The sequence below is a fragment of the Hypanus sabinus genome, chromosome 3, assembly GCF_030144855.1.
Source record: "Hypanus sabinus isolate sHypSab1 chromosome 3, sHypSab1.hap1, whole genome shotgun sequence".
Taxonomy (NCBI): Eukaryota; Metazoa; Chordata; class Chondrichthyes; order Myliobatiformes; family Dasyatidae; genus Hypanus; species Hypanus sabinus.
In genome coordinates this window covers 40,699,568-40,719,147 of record NC_082708.1, presented here as the reverse complement: position 1 = coordinate 40,719,147, position 19,580 = coordinate 40,699,568, and the positions used below count along the sequence as shown (strand labels likewise).

The 19,580-nt window shown below is 40.6% G+C and overlaps 1 protein-coding gene across 1 annotated transcript in view; it reads left to right on the top strand.

Annotated features, from left to right (window-relative positions):
- The window catches only part of pan3 (poly(A) specific ribonuclease subunit PAN3), a 111,486-nt gene that overhangs the window by 36,681 nt on the left and 55,225 nt on the right, over window positions 1-19,580 (top strand). Inside the window, exons 4-5 of the mRNA XM_059964139.1 lie at window positions 7,000-7,067; window positions 16,722-16,872. Coding sequence (XP_059820122.1) covers window positions 7,000-7,067; window positions 16,722-16,872 — 219 coding nt within the window. The remainder of the gene's footprint in view (window positions 1-6,999; window positions 7,068-16,721; window positions 16,873-19,580) is intronic.

Genomic DNA, 19,580 nt, shown 5'->3' with positions numbered 1-19,580 from the left:
TAAAAAGTGAGATGGTGTTGATAGCTTCGGTGTCCATTGAGGAATCTGATGGCAGAGGGGAAGAAGCTGTTCCTGAATCACTGAGAGTGTGCCTTCAGGCTTCTCTACCTCTTTCCTGACAGTAGAAATGAGAAGAGGGTGATGGGGTCCTTAATAATGGTTGCCAGCTTTCTGAGGCACCGCTCCTTTGGGTGTTAGAGGCTAGTACTCCAGATGGAAATTTACTACTTTTGTAGCTGCCTTGGATCCTGTGCATAGCAGACAGTGAAGCAGTCTGTCCAAATGCTCTGTAGAAGTTTTCGAGTGTTTTAGGTGACAAACCAAGTCTCACTCCGCATGAAATGTAGCCCTAGATCACCCAGACAATACAAACACCTATGTTAGGATGCTGTTTGTTAACTATAGATCATGTGTTTAACACCATCATTCTCACAGTCCTGATCGATAGGCAACAGAATCTGGGCCTCTGTACCTCTCTGTGTAGTTGGATCCTTGACTTCCTAACTAGAAAGCCACAATTTGTGCAGATTGGTAATAATATTTCTTTGTTGACGATCACCACGCATGCACCCAGGAATGTGTGTTTAGCCCACTGCTCTGCTCTCTCTATATACCCATGTCTGCATGGCTAGGTAGAGGTCAAATGTTATTTCTAAACTTGTTGACAATACAACCATCGTTGGTAGAATCTCAGAGATTCAAGAGGGCATACAGGAGCGAGGTACACCAGCTAGTTGCAGCAACAAACACCAGTTCAGAAAGGGTAAGATGAGGGAACATCTGAAGAGGATAAGACATGAGAGAACAGGACCAATCAAGTGTGACAGTGGAAAAGTGTGTATGGAGCCAGAGGAGATGGCAGAGGTACTTAATGAATACTTTGCTTCAGTATTCACTACGGAAAAGGATCTTGGCGATTGTAGGGATGACTTGCAGCGGACTGAAAAGCTTGAGCATGTAGATATTCAGGATGAGGATGCACTGGAGGTTTTGGAAAGCACCAAGTTGGATAAGTCACCGGGACCGGACAGGGTGTACCCAGGCTACTATAAGAAGTGAGGGAGAAGATTGCTGAGCCTCTGGCAATGATCTTTGCATCATCAATGAGGACTGGAGCGGTTCCGGAGTATTGGAGGGTTGCGAATGTTGTTCCCTTATTCAAGAAAGAGAGTAATAGGAAATTGTAGACCAGTGAGTCTTACCTCAGTTGGTGGAGAAAATCCTGAGACCATGGACAGCTTCAAAGTGATTACGCAACCACCGACTACGACTCCAGCTTTGAACTCCAGGCCGGGTCTTCACTTACTGCGATTGTGACACCAGTCTCCCCTTCCCCCACCACCACTCTGCAGTCCTCTTTCCGTCAGATCCCATCGTCAGCTCCTGGGCCCTCAGAGGTTCCATCTTCCTCTCACCCCAACCCTCCTCTCCACCGACCCCACCAGCCTCCCTCCTACCTCTGATCCCATCTCTCATCCGTGCCAGGTCTTTACCGTTCCCTCCAATCTTCAACTCTGAGGCAGAGCGCTCTATCCTCAGTAAGGGCCTCACCTTTGTCTCCCTTCACCCTCACCTCAGCGAGTTCCGTGTACGCCATGCCGCTGAATTCTTCTTCCGCCGTCTCCGAGCTTCTTTGGCAAGGACTCTTATACCCCCATCGATGACCCCTTCTCCCGTCTTCAACCCTCCTCCTCTTCATGGACACCCTGCTCTGGTCTTCTGCCTGTTCTGGATCTCTTTATTACTAATTGCTGACGGGGCATCAGCCATCTCGACTTCACCACACCCTGTTCCAATTCCAACCACACTCCTTCTGAACGCTCTGCTCTCACTCCCTCCGCACCAATCCCAACCTCACTATAAAACCCGCTGATAAGGGGGGCGCTGTTGTAGTCTGGCGTACTGACCCCTACCTGGTCGAGGCACAGCGACAACTCTCTGATATCTCCTCTTATTTATCACTTGATCACTGAGCACCAGGCCACTGCCTCCTATACCATCACCAACCTTATCAGCTGTGGGGATCTCCCATCCACTGCCACCAACTTCATAGTTCCCACACCCCACACTTCCTGTTTCTACCTCCTACCCAAGATCCACAAACCTGCCTGTCCAAGTGGACCCATTGTCTCAGCTTACTCCTGCCCCACTGAACTCATTTTCTCATACCTTGACACTGTTTTGTCCCTCATTGTTCAATCCCTTCCCACCTATGTTTGTGACACTTCTCATGCTTTGAATTTGTTCAATGATTTTAAGTTCCCTGGCCCCCACTGTCTTATTTTCACCACGGACATCCAGTCCCTATATACCTCCATCCCCCACCAGGACGGTCTCAAAGCTCTCCGCTTCTTTTTGGATTCCAGACCTAACCAATTCCCCTCTACCACCACTCTCCTCCATCTAGCAGAATTAGTTCTTACTCTCAATAATTTCTCCTTTGGCTCCTCCCACTTCCTCCAAAACAAAGGTGTAGCCATGGGCACCCGCATGGGTCCCAGTTATGCCTGCCTTTTTGTTGGCTTTGTGGAACAGTCCATGTTCCAAGTCTATACAGGTATCCGTCCCCCTCTTTTCCTTCGCTACATCAACGACTGCATTGGCGCTGCCTCCTGCACGCATGCTGAGCTTGTTGAATTCATTAATTTTTGCCTCCAACTTTCACCCTGCCCTCAAATTTACCTGGTCCATTTCCAACACCTCCCTCCCCTTTCTTGATCTTTCTGTCTCCATCTCAGGAGACAGCTTATCTACTGATATCTACTATAAGCCTACAGACTCTCACAGCTGCCTGGACTATTCCTCTTCCCACCCTGTCTCTTTCAAAAATGCTATCCCCTTCTCGCAATTCCTTTGTCTCCACCACATCTGCTCTCAGGATGAGGCTTTTCATTCCAGGACAAAGGAGATGTCTTCCTTTTTTAAACAAAAGGGCTTCCCTTCTCAAACGCATCTCTCCCATTTCCCGCACATCCGCCCATCACCCCACTCAGGATAGGGTTCCCCTTGACCTCACCTACAACCCCACCAGCCTCCGGGTCCAACCTATAATTCTCCATAACTTCTGCCACCTCGAAAAGGATCCCACTACCAAGCATATCTTCCCCCCCACCCCCTTCTGCTTTCTGCAGGGATCTCTCCCTATGCAACTCACTTGTCCATTCATCCCCCCCATCCCTTCCCATTGATCTCCTTCCTGGCACTTATCCTTGTAAGCGGAACAAGTGCTACACCTGCCCTTACACTTCCTCCGTCATGCACCATTCAGGGCTCCAGACAGTCCTTCCAGGTGAGGCGACACTTCACCTGTGAGTTGGCTGGTGTGGTATACTGTGCCCGGTGCTCCCGGTATGGCCTTATATATATTGGTGAGATCCGACGCAGACTAGGAGACTGTTTCGCTGAACACCTACGCTCTGTCCGCCAGAGAAAACAGGGTCTCCCAGTGGCCACACATTTTAATTCCACATCCCATTCCCATTCTGATATGTCTATCCATGGCCTCCTCTACTGTCAAGATGAAGCCACACTCAGGTTGGAGGAACAACAGCTTGTATACCGGCTGGGTAGCCTCCAACCTGATGGCATGAACATTGACTTCTCTAACTTCCGTTAATGCCCCCCCCCCCTTACCCCATCCCTGATATATTTAGTTTCCCCCCTCCTCTTTTTTCCCTCTCTCTGCCCATCACTGCCCATTCTCCATCTCCCTCTGATGCTCCCCTCCCCCTCTCTTTCTCCCTAGGCCTCCTATCCCATGATCCTTTCCCTTCTCTAGCTCTGTATCCCTTTTGCCAATCACCTTTCCAGCTCTTAGCTTCACCCCCTCCCCCTCCGGTCTTCTATCATTTCGCATTTACCCCTCCCCCCTCCTACATTTAAATCTCTTACTATCTTTCTTTTCAGTTAGTCCTGACGAAGGGTCTCAGCCCGAAACGTTGACAGTGCTTCTCCCTATAGATGCTGCCTGGCCTGCTGCGTACCACCAACATTTTGTGTGTGAGACCAGATTTATGAACATTTGGAGAAACATAATATGATTAGGAATAGTCAGCATGGCTTTGTCAAAGGCCTTGTAAGTCTGATTGAATATTTTGAGGATGTGATGAAGGTAGAGCCGTAGATGTAGTGTGTGTAGATTTTTGCAAGGTATTTGATAAAGGTACCCCATGCAAGACTTATTGAGAAAGTAAGGAGGCATGGGATCCAAGGGAACTTTGCTTTGTGGATCCAGAACTGACTTACCCATAGAAGGCAAAGAGTAGTTGTAGACAGGTCATATTCTGCATGGAGACCAGTGGTGTGCCTCAGGGATCTGTCCTGGGATCCTTACTCTTTGTGATTTCTATAAATGACCTGGATGATGAAGTAGAGGAATGCATTTGTAAATTTGCTGATGACACAAAGGTTGGGCATGTTGTGTATAATGTGGAGGGCTGTCAGAGGTTACAGTGGGACATTGATAGGATGCAAAACTGGGCTGAGAAGTGGCAGATGGAGTTCAACCTAGGTAAGTGTGAGGTGGTTCATTTTGGTAGGTCAAATATGATAGCAGAATATAGTGTTAATGGCAAGACTCTTTGCAATGTGGAGGATCAGATGGATCTTGGGGTCCAAGTCCATAGGACCCTCAATGCTGGTACACAGGTTGACTCTGTGGTTAAGAAGGCATATGGTGCATCGGCCTTTATCAATCGTGGGATTGAGTTTAAGAGCCGAGAGGTAATGTTGCAGCTATTTAGGACCCTGGTGAGGCTTCACTTGGAGTACTGTGCTCAATTCTGGTTGCCTCACTACAGGAAGGATGTGGAAACCATAGAAAGGGTGCAGAGGAGATTCACAAGGATGTTGCCTGGATTGAGGAGCATGCCTTATGAGAATAAGTTGAGTGAACTTGGCATTTTCTCCTTGGAGCAACAAAGGATGAGAGGTGACCTGATAGAGGTGTACAAGATAATGAGAGGCATTGATCATGTGGATAGTCAGAGGCTTTTTCCCACGGCTGATATGGCTAGCACGAGAGGGCATATTTTTAAGGTAACACATACAAAATGCTGGTGGAATGCAGCAGGCCAGGCAGCATCTCAGGAGTCCTGATGAAGGGTCTCGGCCCGAAACGTTGACAGTGCTTCTCCCTATAGATGCTGCCTGACCTGCTGCGTTCCACCAGCATTTTGTGTGTGTTGCTTGAATTTCCAGCATCTGCAGATTTCCTCGTGTTTGATATTTTTAAGGTGTTTGGAAGAAGGTACAGAGGATATGTCAAGGGTAAGTTTTTTATACAGAGCGTAGTGAGTGCATGGGATGGGCTGCAGGCAACGGTAGTGGAGGTGGAAATGATAAGGTCTTTTAAGAGAGTTTTGGATGGATACATGGAGCTTAGAAAAATAGATAGCTATAGGTAAGCCTAGGTAAGTTCTAAGGTAAGGACATGTTTGGCACAGCTTTGTGGGCTGAAGGGCCTGTATTGAGCTGTAGGTTTTCTATGTTTCTATGAACCAATCCTCAGAGGGATGAGAAGTAAAGAGAGTGAGCAATTTCAAGTTCCAGGGTATCAGGATCTTGAGGATTTAATCTGGTCCCGACATTTCGATGCACTATAAAGGAGGCAAGACAGCAGTTATATTTCATTATGTATATGGTCATGTACCTTGTAGAAGGAATACAGGCATAAGCTTTTTTTTTTGGTAATGGGAAATGAATTGAAGAATCAGAGGTGCAAAGAGATTTGGGAGTCCTAACGGAGTGCCCCAGTGCCCTAACAGTTAATTTGCAGTTTGAGTCAGTAGTAAGGAAGGCACATGTGATGTTAGCATCTACTTTGAGAGGTCTAGAATATAAATGCAAAGCTGTAATGTTGGTACTTCATAAGTCATTGATTGACCACATTTGGACTGTTGTGAGCAGTTTTTGTGCCCGATACCTAAAACATGATATGCTGGCATTGGAGTGGGTCCGAGGTTTACGAGAATGATCCTAGAAATGAAAGGGTTAACATGTGAAGTGTGTTTAATGGTTCTGGGTCATTCCTTGCTGGAGGTTAGAATGGGGAGGGGAATACTATCAAAAATTGAAAGGGCTAGGTGAAATAGAAATGAAGAGAATGTTCAGACATCAAGGATGTCCTTTTAAAACAGATGAGTTTCTTTCACCAGAGGGTAGTGAATTTGTGGAATTTGTTGCCATAGATGGCAAATTGCTAAGCCATTTAATTTTTTTAAAGTGGGGGTGGTGTGATAGGTTGTTGATTTAATAAAGGCATTAAAGGTTATGGGGAGAAGACGGAAGAATGGGATTGAGAAGGAAAATAAATCAGTCATTAATGAATGATACAATCTTTTTAAACTGTTTAGGAGCTCTAGGGTGTGTTCTTGATACTTTATATTGGTACTACTTCATTAAAACTATATTTCTGAGGACTTGGGAGAATACTATTTAGGATCTGGCGGATATAATAGAAAGTAAGAATATAGCAGGAGTAGGTCACCTGGCCCCTGAAGTCTGATCATGGCTGATCTGCCCCAGGTCTCATTTTTTCTTCTGCGCTGATTACCTTTGGATCTCAGTTTCTGATCTTTCAAAAATATCTTGCAGCTGTCCCTGTTATCTTCTATGTATGCTATTTAACTACGTTGTTTAGGTCACTGTTCTAGCCCATTCAAAAAAAATTCCTAAAATGGGTGTCCATTTTAGTATTTGCTATTTCATATTCACTTGCATGTCCCATATAATACATCACTACCATTTAGTTTTTGCATCATTGTAATTTTCCTGGTGATTGTTTATCTGTGCTATCTTCCCATTATTTGGCTGCCTATAGATTTCGGACCTCAATTCCTCCTTGGCTGTGTTTCCTAATTTAGCCATGTGACTTGTTACCTTTTCAGGGGAGCTCGGGAATATCATTAATTGCTGACCTTGTCAGTAATGCCCATATCCCCTGAATTAATAATTAAAAAATGTTAATTGATTTCTAATCTAAGCACTTTTTTCTTGCAGATCAACTAAGTTTACCTGCCTCATTGTTCAGTGATTTCTCTAGCCTCAACATCTCCCAAAGGAGAAAGGTAGGCGATTTGGCTATGATTTAAATGACTAAGTGACTTCATTTAAGTTCATTGCATAATTTCTCTTTCTTTTCCTTGCATTTCTGTGCCTCGTTTTTCAATCATTCCAACAGATAATTTCCTCTGAGCCTTTGTGGATGATAATGAAAGGTACGCAGTTCATGTAAGTGTCTTTGCGCCAAGAAGGTGAAAGTGAAAACCCTGAGTTTTGCAACTTTTTATTGTTTACAGTGTTGGTTTGTTTAGATAGGAAAAAACAAAAGAATTTGTACACCTCTAACAGGAAGGCAGCTTTTGAATGTAACAAAGATCACATACGCCAAAGTGGAACATATTTTACTGAGCACTATTTTACTAAAACTTTTTTGCAGAACCATATATTCTTTTAGTTTTTAAATTTTGACCCAGTAATCACTAATATTTGTATTGTTGCAGTTACTTGTGCAAAATAAATCATTGATTATTCACTTGACTGTGTGTGTCAGCAATGTTGATTTCTTGAAGTTCCAGTGACTGTTAGTTACGTTTAATGTAGATAGTGTCTGTAGCATAGTGTTTTATTTTGTTGGAACTAAGCTATCAACCATCATTATCTTGAAGCAGTAGGGATAACTTCACTCGCCTCATCACTGAACTGCTGTCACAACCTGTGGACTCACTTTCAAGGTTTCTTCATCTCATGTTCTCAATATTTATTGCTTATTTATTATTATTTACTTTTTTTCTTTGTATTTGCACAGGTTGTTGTCTTTTGGTTGTTTGTCCTTTTGGATGCGGTCTTTCTTTGTTTCCGTTTTTTTTCTCTTGGATTATCTGAGAGTGCCCGCAAGAAAATGCATCTTTGGGTTGTATATGGTAACATACCGTACATGTACCTTGATGAGAAATTTCCTTTAACCTTTTTAACTTTGAACTGGCTATAATAACAATGTAGATAAATAAAATCTAATTTTAGGATTCAGGTAGTTAATGGATTTGGTACACAGGACTGTTTGATCTATTGATCAGAATGCTATTGCTTTTTATTCACTCCCACAATTGTCAATTAATTCATGATTTTCACAGTTATATAGAGTTTGGAAAGTGCAGTGCAGGAACACGTCTTTCAGCCTACCATGCCTGTGCCGACCATGATGCCAAATTAAATTAAATTATGTGCCTGCACATGATCCAGACCCGTCCATTCAAGATTGTTTAATGTCATTTCCAGTTTACAAGTGTAATGGAAAACAAAGTAATTGTTACTCCAAATTGGATGCAACACAAAAAAAAATGACAATATGATGACGATAATAAAAAAAGATACATGGAAATGCACATGATAGCTTGTATGCAATGATTGTATGTCTATAAAGTGAAGTTAGGTACAGGAGTGTCTGTACATAAGGTGACTCTGACACCTCAATTGACAACTCAATTTGGAGCAACACCTCATATACTGTCTGGGTAGTCTCCAGCCCCTTGGTATGAACATCAGATTCTCCAACTTCTGGTAATTCCCTCCCTCTCCCTTCCCCCATCCCAGTTTCGCTCTGCCTCCTCTTCCAGCTGCCTATCACCTCTCTCATGATTCTGCCTCCTCCTACTACCCATAGTGCTTTCCCCTTAGATTCCTTCTTCACCTCTCCTGCCTATTCCCTCCCTGCTTCCCTTACCCCACCCCTTGATCTTTCCTCTGATTGGTTTTTCACCTGGCACCTTCCACCCGCCCCCCACCTTCTTTTTCCACCCGCCCCCCACCTTCTTTATAGGGCCCCTGCCCCCTCCTTCTTCGGTCCTGACGAAGGGTCTCGGCCTAAAATGTTGACTGCTCTTTTCAATGGATGCTGCCCGACCTGCTGAGTTCATCCAGCTTGTTTGTGCGTGTTGATTTGACCACAGCATCTGCAGTGAAAATTTTGCACCCATTTTATTCCATCTAATTTTTTATTAGTATTTCGGGTTATAGTTGTATAAGCACACTTTTTATTGTTACATTAACTGATATTGTGATGATTTCTTACCATTTGAATAAGAAAGGAATATTGTATCAGAAGTAAGAAATACACTTGCCTTGCTTGCTGAACATTTGAGATTATCAGAAGTAATTGGAAGAGATTCGGGGTAATTTCCTGGAGCAGTTTATCTTGGAACCAACTGAAGAACTGGTTATTAGAGCATTTTTTAATGTAATCATTTAGGGTTTATTAATAATGTCATAGTAAATGATAATCAAGAAACCACTTATTATGCTGTAAAAGTATTTCACATTGATTAGAGAGTACAGTGCTAGAAGTCTTAAATTTAAACTCAATTACATATCTATGCAATACAATCACAAACAAGACTGAAACGTTGACTGTACTCTTTTCCATAGATGCTGCCTGGCTTGCTGAGCTTCTCCAGCGTTTTGTGTGTTTTGCTCATATATGCACTACAAGTTAGATATATGCGTTCAATTTAAAAATCAATTAAATGATTGCAAACACTGATAGAAAAGATGTCATAATTTTTTGAACATATAAATCAATTGAGAATTAAAATCTCCCTGGACAAAGTAAAGTTCAGAAAGTAAAGAGTCTTAAGTATTAGATTTTTAAAAATATTAGTGAGATAAGAAATAAGAGTTGTTTGTAGGGGTGTACAATATTTGGTCAATGATTCAGCCTGACACTGTTTTGGACTTGCATATATAAAATTAACATACATGGGACTAAAGGGAGAGGCAAAATAGATTATAATCTTATCACCTGTCTCAGCATTCACATAAAGCACATCAGTTAATGTTTATTGAGAACAGCTCTTGTGAATGTATTCCAGTTGTCCACAGCTGGCACTCCTTTCTTCCTACACGACAGGAAGGAAATAAGTTAGACTTGATGCTTCTCATCTACCAAAGGCTGTGTTTCTGGAGCCAAATCTTCATGACGTGAGTGAGAGCATTGGTCTATTCAGATAAATAATCTCATTTTCAAGTCTTTTGTTAATAATTTTGTTCTTGCATCATGAATTTTCTCTTGTACAACAGAATGTATTAAAATTGGGAGCATTACTTGTTTGTCCTCTACCAAAGGTAGTGACACTTTTTCAGTCCTGAATTCATATAGCTCAGTATGTTTAGTTTTAGCCTCTCTCTCGTGCTTCCTTCTCCTTCCACTTTGAGGACACAAGATCTACCTACAAGTACTTCGTCATGAAACCAGAATATTAAAATTGAATTGGCGGTTGATGACTTGCTCCAGGGGTTGATTCCTAATGGGTTTTTTCCCTTTTTTATAGTCAGTGGGTTTTTTTTTCAGTTAGTTGGGGTTTTTTTTTTCTTTTCCTTATATATAATTTTTTTTCATTTTCATAGACTATGATCAGCTTTTTTCTCTCTTCGGCTTTATTAATTGTATATATATCAATTTGTTGAAGTTTTGTATCATTTTCTAGCTGTAGAAGATTATGTACCAATAAAAAGATTCTAAAAATGAAAATGAAACCAGAATATTAGAAGTTTTAGAAACCAGCAAAAAATTGACTAAAATGAGTGAGTGAGAATAAATATACTTGAGACATGTAGCATGTTAAATCTTCTGCAAGGTATCAATTAATATTGGTCCCATGTCAGTGACTAGCAAAGTGGAGCTTCAAGAATTTTTTTAGTGAAGTAAAGATACTTAAAGTAAAATTACTAGTGGTCGACAAATCTCCTGATTTGATGACCTGCATAATAGCATTTTAAAATAAGATTCTCCTCCTTGGTATACTTTAATGGTAGTGGATGACTTGCATCTGTTCTAATTCTGAGGTGATGTATCCCGATTGACAACAATGGGGAGATTGTTACTACAATTATATTTGTCGTCTTTCTTGATGCTTTATTTGGTTCCCTGGGCAAGAGCTGTGACTTCATGTCTAAGATACATCTTTCAGTTTTAGAGCTTCAATTGTGATACAGTCTACTCCAAAGATCTTAATATATTTTTTATTTGATATGTGTCCTTCTCTGCTTTCATTTGGTCTAGGATGTTTTCAAGACTAAACCAGAGAGTGCTATGGAATGGAGTCAAGGACTCCTGGGAATAGGGATTTTGTTGAGTTCTGTGCCTCTTCTTGCAGGTGTTGACTGCCTTTCCGGCTTTGGTAAACTTTCCTATATCCTTGGCTTTCAGGAGTGTAGTCCCTCAGATATTAAGGTCATGCATGGTCTTGATGCTTCAACGTTGCTTTCTTTGTGGCCCTGTTGCCATCATTGTATGGTTCCAGGTTAATGGAAATAGTCTGGTATATTTAGTCATCAGTAGCCATCATAGCATAAATGATAGTCATCATGGTATGAACAATAAGTACAACTTTGCAGTGTCTTGCTTAGAAGCAAAAGCTGTTTAACGAGTGCCAATATTGAAAATGTTGCTGTGAGGTCTTGTATAAAGTAGACTATTACTATGACAAAATCCCTTTATTATTTCAACAGGAGGGTTTCTCCTCCTTTTCTGCCAACCAAACATTTTAACCCTATATAGAAATCACCAAGGATAATCAAATTGTCTTTGGTGCAGGGCAGTGTTTCTTTAAACCAGGTTGAGAAGGATGTTGGCATCCCATTTGGAGCAGTTGGTGATTGTAGCACTGATTGTAGCAGCACTGATGATTGTAGCATGTTGGTTCATATTAGAGTGAGTCAAGGAATCAGGAGCCTTTTGTTTGTCCCATAAGGTGAATTGCTGATGTGACTGGTTGGCTCACTGCAGATGGAAAATCTATCAATGGCTTTATTAATCCATTTTCAAAATGCCCAAGACTTTGAAATAAGCTCAATAGGTAGGAGATAAGCAAATGTAACACTTGTTTTCAGGTTTCAAAATAAAACACAGGGATTAAGGGCAGAGTTAGCCATTCAGTCTCTCAAATCTGCTCCATCATTCATTCTGGTTGAAGCCGAATTGTACTGGGCCTACACCCCTCATTTCCCCAATCTTTTAAAATGCTGCTTTGTTCCTCAAAATAATTCTAATATGGAAGAATTGACTTCCTGCTCAACTCCTGCTCAATTTTTCAACTCCTTCACCTCCAGATGAAGGGTCTTGACATGAAATGTTGATTATCCAGTTTCCCTCTTAGATGCTGTGTTCCTCCAGATTCTAACATCAGCAGTCTCTTGTGACTCCCTTATATCCCTGTTGGATTAATTTTTTTTTTAAACTGCTTTCTTAAAAACAAAAGGTTAACCGCATGCTGGGCTTTATTTTCCTGGAATTTTAGTAATCTGGATTCTTATTTTGTATCTAAAAGTATATGGAAAATACTTCAACATACTGTTCTTGCATTCTGCAGGATAGTCTGTACACAGGAACTTTGTTGTTTGTTTCAAATATGTAGCAATTAAACAAGTAGCTATTCCAGTTGTGAAGGATGAAGTTTTACATTATTAATTTGAGCATTTGGAAGGTATAGATTTTTGTGATCTGCAAAGGATGTAGTTTTGTGCTTTGCAGTCCATTAGCAAGGGCAATTCAAATGTCCATGATTGCAAATTAGAATTCTTGAACTTATTCTATTTTTCTTCACCTCTGGTACTTGTTTTTTGTTCGACCTCATAAGTATACTTGGAGGTGAAGTTAAACCGGACTTGATCATTGCTTAACCAATACCAATCTGAGGTGACACACTTGATCTGGCACTTTTAATTTCTGCTTAGATAAGTGGCCACTTTCTGTAGTAAAGCCTGCCATGGAGAAATACTGAAAAATAGGAATGTCAAATAGGAACTATTTTTTGTATTGCATTCACTTTGCTAGTTGCTTGCAGGCAGCACTATCATATCCAATAATACCAAGCCTTAAATTTTTATGAAGAGCTGAACTGACCCAAACATGGAATTTCCTTGATACTCAATTGTGAGTTTGTGATCAAGAGGCTATTGAAGTATTCTTGGGTGGTCAGGCGGTACAAATAAATACTAACTGAATGTGTTATTTGTCCTCTGAGCACATTACACTGTAACTGAGGAATAGCTACAGATAATATGACAATTTTGTATGAATTTTCTAGGGTCAATTGGAAATGCTGTTTAACACATGCTTCAGAGCCATGTTTTACCATCAATGGAAAAGGAGCAAATTTGAAACTTGTATATTTATTCACACTTGTGTACAGTTTATGTAGCTGAGTATTTTCAGAATTTAGCTTGTATTTTTATTTTTTCCCAGAATTCAAATTTCATATTGATCCTCTCTTTTTAGTTTACATTAAATTAGCCAAATATGAAGCTTCTCAATGAATTTAGTAATTACAGGTAATCCTAACCCTAATGAATTTCTCACTGTTATTCAATGAATAAAAATGCTGGGTTTGTGTAAATAACTACTTGTATCTTTCATTAAGAAAATAAATCGCTGTAGAACTCTAAATTTAAGGAACCCCATTTGAACTATCAGTGAGCGGTTGGGTGCCATTATTAAAGAATGTAATAAATTGTTTTATTATTAGTTTTGTTTTTACAAATTAGTCTTTGATTCACAACCTATGGTCTAGAATAGATAAAGCTATTCTGTGGTTATATTTTACACTCAAGTAGAAACTTTTTCTTTCCTTCCTGTCTCTTGAAATGACATACAAAGTTAATAATTGCATCATATATTGCTCCTCAGTTTTGACTTTTAACAAGCATGTATCATAGGAATTGAAATCATCTAATATTTGTACTACTAGAAGTTGTATGAAGGGTCCCAGTCCATTACATGGACCTCATTTTCCCTTTACACATGCTGTCTTGCCATTCTGTCTTGTCTTCCTCTAGCTTAGTGGTCACCAACCTTTTTAAGCCCAAGATCCCCTACCTCGGCCTTAGTGCAAGGCAAGATCGACCCCAGATCAATTAGTTACACGCATGCGCACCAGGGCAGAAAAGACCGGAAGTAAAACCCCACAACCCGGAAGTAGAAATAATGTATGAACATCAGGGGTACCCACCCTTTTATGCACTGCGGACAGGTTTAATATTGAGAATATTCTTGCGTACCGGCCGACAGGGAGGTGGGGTGTTAAATACGATGGGAATACAGTGATGTCCAGTCTATTCCGCAATTTAATTTTCACGGCTCTCGGCACTTAGCTTCTGTCCCATGCTGCTCACGTTTTTTCCGCTCACAAAACTCAACGTGTTTGTCTTTCAGTGCGGGGTGCTTGGACTCAGGGTACCGAAGCAGTTTTGAGGGCTTTGTTGCCTCCGACAGCCTCCCAGCCCGAACACCAGCCTCCCGGCTGCCCGCCACCAGACGCCTTGGCCAGGTGTGGTTGGTCGTGGGTTGGGTGAGAGGACAAAGTCAGGGCCAGAGGTCCCCATGCCAGGGTCGCGGCGATCACAGTCCGGAGTGAGTGAGCGACCGAGCAAAGAATGCAACAGGGCGCTCACCCACCCCGCTTGTAGGATCTATCAGCCAATAAAAGTTTGTTTCAGTAGATCGCAGCAAGGTAGCTGCTCTGCTACATACGAAACCCTGAACCCAAATTAGGTCATCTGCGAATATTTTAGCACCAGGTTCCCCACGAACATTCGGTATGTTAAACAGGTTTAGAGGCAGCACTCCAGGCCAGTAACAACGGCACTTCCCGCCAGCCGTGTGAGGCCAACCAGTGATCCCTGGCACGAAGGTGTCACTGTGGTTAGGCGACTGATGACCTCGCATTGGTTCAAGTTCAACAGTGGGCGTGACAGGGAATGAGGAAAGGTGCAGCTGATTCGTATTGTTTCCTCCCGGCCCTGTGGTTGGGGACCACTGAATTACACTGTGTAGTGCAAGGGAGCTACACGCATGCGCACTGGGCAGAAAGAACGGAACTAAAACCCCGCAACCCAGAAACAGTCTCTCAACAGTATTTGTGTATTTATTTTTCATTTTTTTTCAGGATCTACTGGGAAAGTCTCAAAGATCGACTAGTCGATCGCGATCGACGGGTGGCAACCACTACTCTAGCTGCTTGTTTTTTGTTTGTGTAGTCAAAATCTGCCGGCCTTATTTATTGGACACACAATTGCTTCCTTCACAAAATTTATTAACACAAGTTAAGTGCTTGCAAATTTTGCCTCAGTGTCATTGCACCTGATTGCTGATGTCCTAAATATACCATTACCATTCATTCAGTTTGGGCACTTAGTAATGAAATTGATAATAGTGAGTTTTAAAGAAAGTTTTTACATTAATGTACAGGTTTCTTTCTCTTCCCCCCCCCCCCCCCCAACACACACACACACACAAAGGTAGAGCGTTCCTTTGAAACTTTTTTAAAGCCGAAATGGCATAAAACGAAGAACCATTAATTTATATGGGAAAAATTTTCGTAAAAGCAAAAATCCTCTTTGTAACGAGTGAAGTGACATAAAGCGAACATTCGTAAAGCAGGGGACACCTGTAATTGATAATATTGACCTTTTAAAATTATATTTTGATTGTGAAGGAATGTTATATTAAGAAATTCAACTGTGCTCATGTTGGATCTGGATCGACTAGGCTTATACTCACTGGAATTTAGAAGATTGAGGGGGGATCTTATTGAAACGAATAAAATTCTGAAGGGATTGGACAGGCTAGATGCAGGAAGATTGTTTCCGATGTTGAGGGAAGTCCAGAACGAGGGGTCACAGTTTAAGGATAAAGGGGAAGCCTTTTAGGGCCGAGATGAGGAAAAACTTCTTCTCACAGAGAATGGTGAATCTGTGGAATTCTGTGCCACAGGAAGCAGTTGGGGCCTGTTCATTGGCTATATTTAAGAGGAAGTTAGATATGGCCCTTGTGGCTAAAGGGATCAGGGGGTATGGAGAGAAAGCAGGTATATGGTTTTGAGTTGGATGATCAGCCATGATCATACTGAATGGCGGTGCAGGCTCGAAGGGCCGAATGGCCTACTCCTGCACCTATTTTCTATGTTTCTATCTATTCCCTTGCTTGTATGTTAAACGAATAAACAAAATTCAACTATCCCATGTAGGTTTTAGAGATAATTTCATAATATATTATTCCTGGGCTACTAAGGAAACAATTTAAGTTCTATCTCTTCAACAGTCATATTTCCTTAATCTTGTTTTTGTTTAGTAATTATAGTATTTATATATAGAGAAAGATTTTCAAGGCTACACAAATATAGAAGAAAGATCAGTCTAATGTTCCCTTTGTTTTAGTTGCACAGATTTAGCATTATATTATAAATTTCAGATAATGCAAAATAAAGAATAAGTATGAAACCTAAATACTAGATGCTAACTAATCACTAAGGCAGCCAGATAGACTTGTACTTTTTTTTTTACAATTTTACACATGTAAACAGAAAGCTTAAGTTTGTTATGAGGTGAAACAGTACTTTCATTATTTGTTTTGTTTCTCTTTTCTCACGGTCTTCAACTAGCTTGCATTTTTTGTTTTTCATCTGAGCACCTAATCAAACAGAAGTCAAATGTGTAGATGCTTAAACTCTGCAATAATCCAGTTAAAGATGTTTGTTACTTTGTGCACAGTACTGAAACCTTGTTGGTTTGAGTTTATGTGAAAAGGCTTATTTTTATTTTCTAGAATTGCTCTTACTTGCTGTAAACATTTTGCAATGCTTTAAAATTTGAATGTTAGGTTAAGTGCTTGGTGGTGGACTTTAAAGGTCTGATGTGAATAATCGCATAAAATGTTGTTTTATTGCCAGGCACCAAATCCAGCTGCAAGTGAGTTCATCCCAAAAGGAGGATCAACCCCAAGGCTGAGTTCTGTGTCCCAGTCCAATATGTCTGCCTTTTCACCAGCCTTATTCTCTCATCCATCATTGGGCAGTCCATCAGCAGCTGTCTTAGCTCCAGGTAAGCTACTAGTGGGTATCTTAACAGCTGTTCTGTACTTTATAAATTAATTTTCAAAATAAAAGACTACACACTTCCATAAGTGTGAAAGGTGAAAAAATTACTCTGTAATGTTGCCTAGTGCATTAATAGCTGCATGCTATTTTTGCTGATGATGCAACATTGATTGGCCTTATCTCAAATAATTAGACAGCATACAGAGAAGAAGTCATCACCCTGACACAGTGGTGTCAAGAAAACAACCTGTCCTTCAATGTCACAAAAACAAAGGAGCCGGTTGTGGACTACAGGAGGAATGGAGACAGGCTAACCCCTATTGACATCAATGGATCTGGGGTTGAAAGGGTGAACAGCTTTAAGTTCCTTGGCATACGCATCATAGAGGATCTCACATGGTCTGTACATACCGGCTGTATGGTGAAAAAAGCACAACAGCGCCTCTTTCACCTCAGATGGTTGAAGAAGCTTGGCATGAGTCCCAAATCCTCAGGACGTTCTACTGGGGCACTATTGAGAGCATCCTGACTGGCTGCATCACTACCTGGTATGGGAACTGTACTTCCCTCAATCGCAGGACTCTGTCGAGAGTGGTGTGAACAGGCAAGCAGATCTGTAGATGTGAACTTCCCGCTATTCAGGATGTTTACAAAGACAGGTGTGTAAAAAGGGCCCGAAGGATCGTTGGAGACGCAAGTCAACCCAACCACAAACTGTTCTAGGAAATGGTACCGCAGCATAAAAGCCAAGACCAACAGGCTCCGGAGTAGCTTCTTCCACTAGGCCATCAGACTGATTAATTTACACTGATGAAATTGTATTTCTATGCTATATTGACTGTCCTGTTGTACGTGCTATTTTGTTTTACAAATTATTATAAATTGCACATTTAGACAGATGTAATGTAAAATTTTTTACTCCTTGTTTATGTGAAGGAAGTAAGAAATGAAGCCTTTTCAATTCAGTTAGAAAAGACCCAGTTGGATAGGTTAATTTATTAATTTAAAAAAAAGTTCATTTCATTCAAACTTGCAGTTACGTTTGGCTGTGATAAGCATTTGGGACCTAATGCTGTACTAAAGTATGTTTTTCCTCATTTGAAGTATAGTAATTTGGCTAGAATAGAGTATTCAAAAAAAGACTGCAGTTTCTGAAGATCTGAAATTTTAAGAACAGAAATACTTAGCAGGACTGGCAGCATCTATGCAAAGATAAGCTATTGATGTTTCAGGTTGAAGACCCCCTCCATCAGGCCATAATCTAATACTGTCTAACTAGATTGTTTCTACCTTTCCCTGTTTTTAATTATGCTGATTTCAATTTTATTATCTGATTTTGTTCACAAAACTGCTTATACAAATGAACATTATGTAAACGAGTCAGAATTTTAGTCTCATCTATTCTGTTAGTGTGAACAATTTAGTGGTGGGGTGAGAAGTGCTTAATCTCATCCTTGGGTACTCTTGTTGTTTTAAATATGCATTGTTGAATGTTTAAAGACAAAACATCTTTACTTGTGAAGCAGCCTGTTGAAAAAGGCACCAACTTTGATCCCCAACTTTGATGGGCTGAGAGTCCAATATGTAAGTGCTAGAGAAAAGGTAGAAAATTTTGAAACCATAGTCAACCTGCAGGGTCAAATAGTTATCCATATTAGCTTTCTCCTATTATGTGCACTAGAGAAATAGAAAGCCTTTGATATTTCTTGTCACTTTTCTCCTTTCTTCTCCTAAAGGAGTTAACTTGTAGGGATGTGGTTTTTCCAGCACCTCACCCAGGTGGCCCAGGTTCATATATATATGAACTTTGAATATTGACAGACTGTCTGATCATGGGAGGATCAATAATAAGCTGAAGCTGAGGCCTCTTTGTATCATAACTTTTGCAATGCTGGCTGCAATCCACTTTCACTGCATAGACTACTGATTCAATCTGGGACAATCTTGGATTGACTGGTTTAGGTATACACTGGAAAATCTTCTTGAACCATGGGAGTTAGACAAAGAAAATAATTGAGATAAAGACTATGGCCCAGAATGGCCTGCTTTTATCCAGTGGAATATGAAAGTTTCATTGTAAATCTGATTGGTTCAAACAGCTTCCTTTTCTATTATCTTTAGTGTAGAAAAATGTTTAGAAATTTAGTTACTGCAGTCAAAATGTATAATTTAGCAGATTTTTGTTCAAATATGCTGGAACACATTATTTGAGGGTTTTTTATTTACAAGTGGCTTCTCAGTGGTATTTTTTTGTTCATTTAAGATGTCATTAACTTGGTTGAACCATCGCTCTAATTAAATCCCTTTCTGGTCTGATCTTTAAGCATTGACTGCTTCTTAATGATGTAGCTAATGGGCTAATGGCAGTTTTAAGGAGATTATCAGATTACATTTGGGTGCTTTGAGGAGTTTTCCAAGAGATAGAATTCACTAAGCTTAACAAGAAATTAATTTGGCTAGCAAAAGTTAATTTATTTTCCAGTTTCAGGTTTATTTCTACTTTGCTCTGATTTTGGTTTCAGAAGTAATTGCTGAAAGATATCTTTAACTTGTATTGTGAAACTAAGTGTTCTATCAATGTTCTTTTCTTTAAGGACCTGTCACCTAACTTCAGTGATCATTTTGCTCAATGTGACTGTTAAATGACCCACGTCCTGTTGGTTATGATTTTTTTTCTCCACACACTTAATAAGATACTGACATGATAAATAA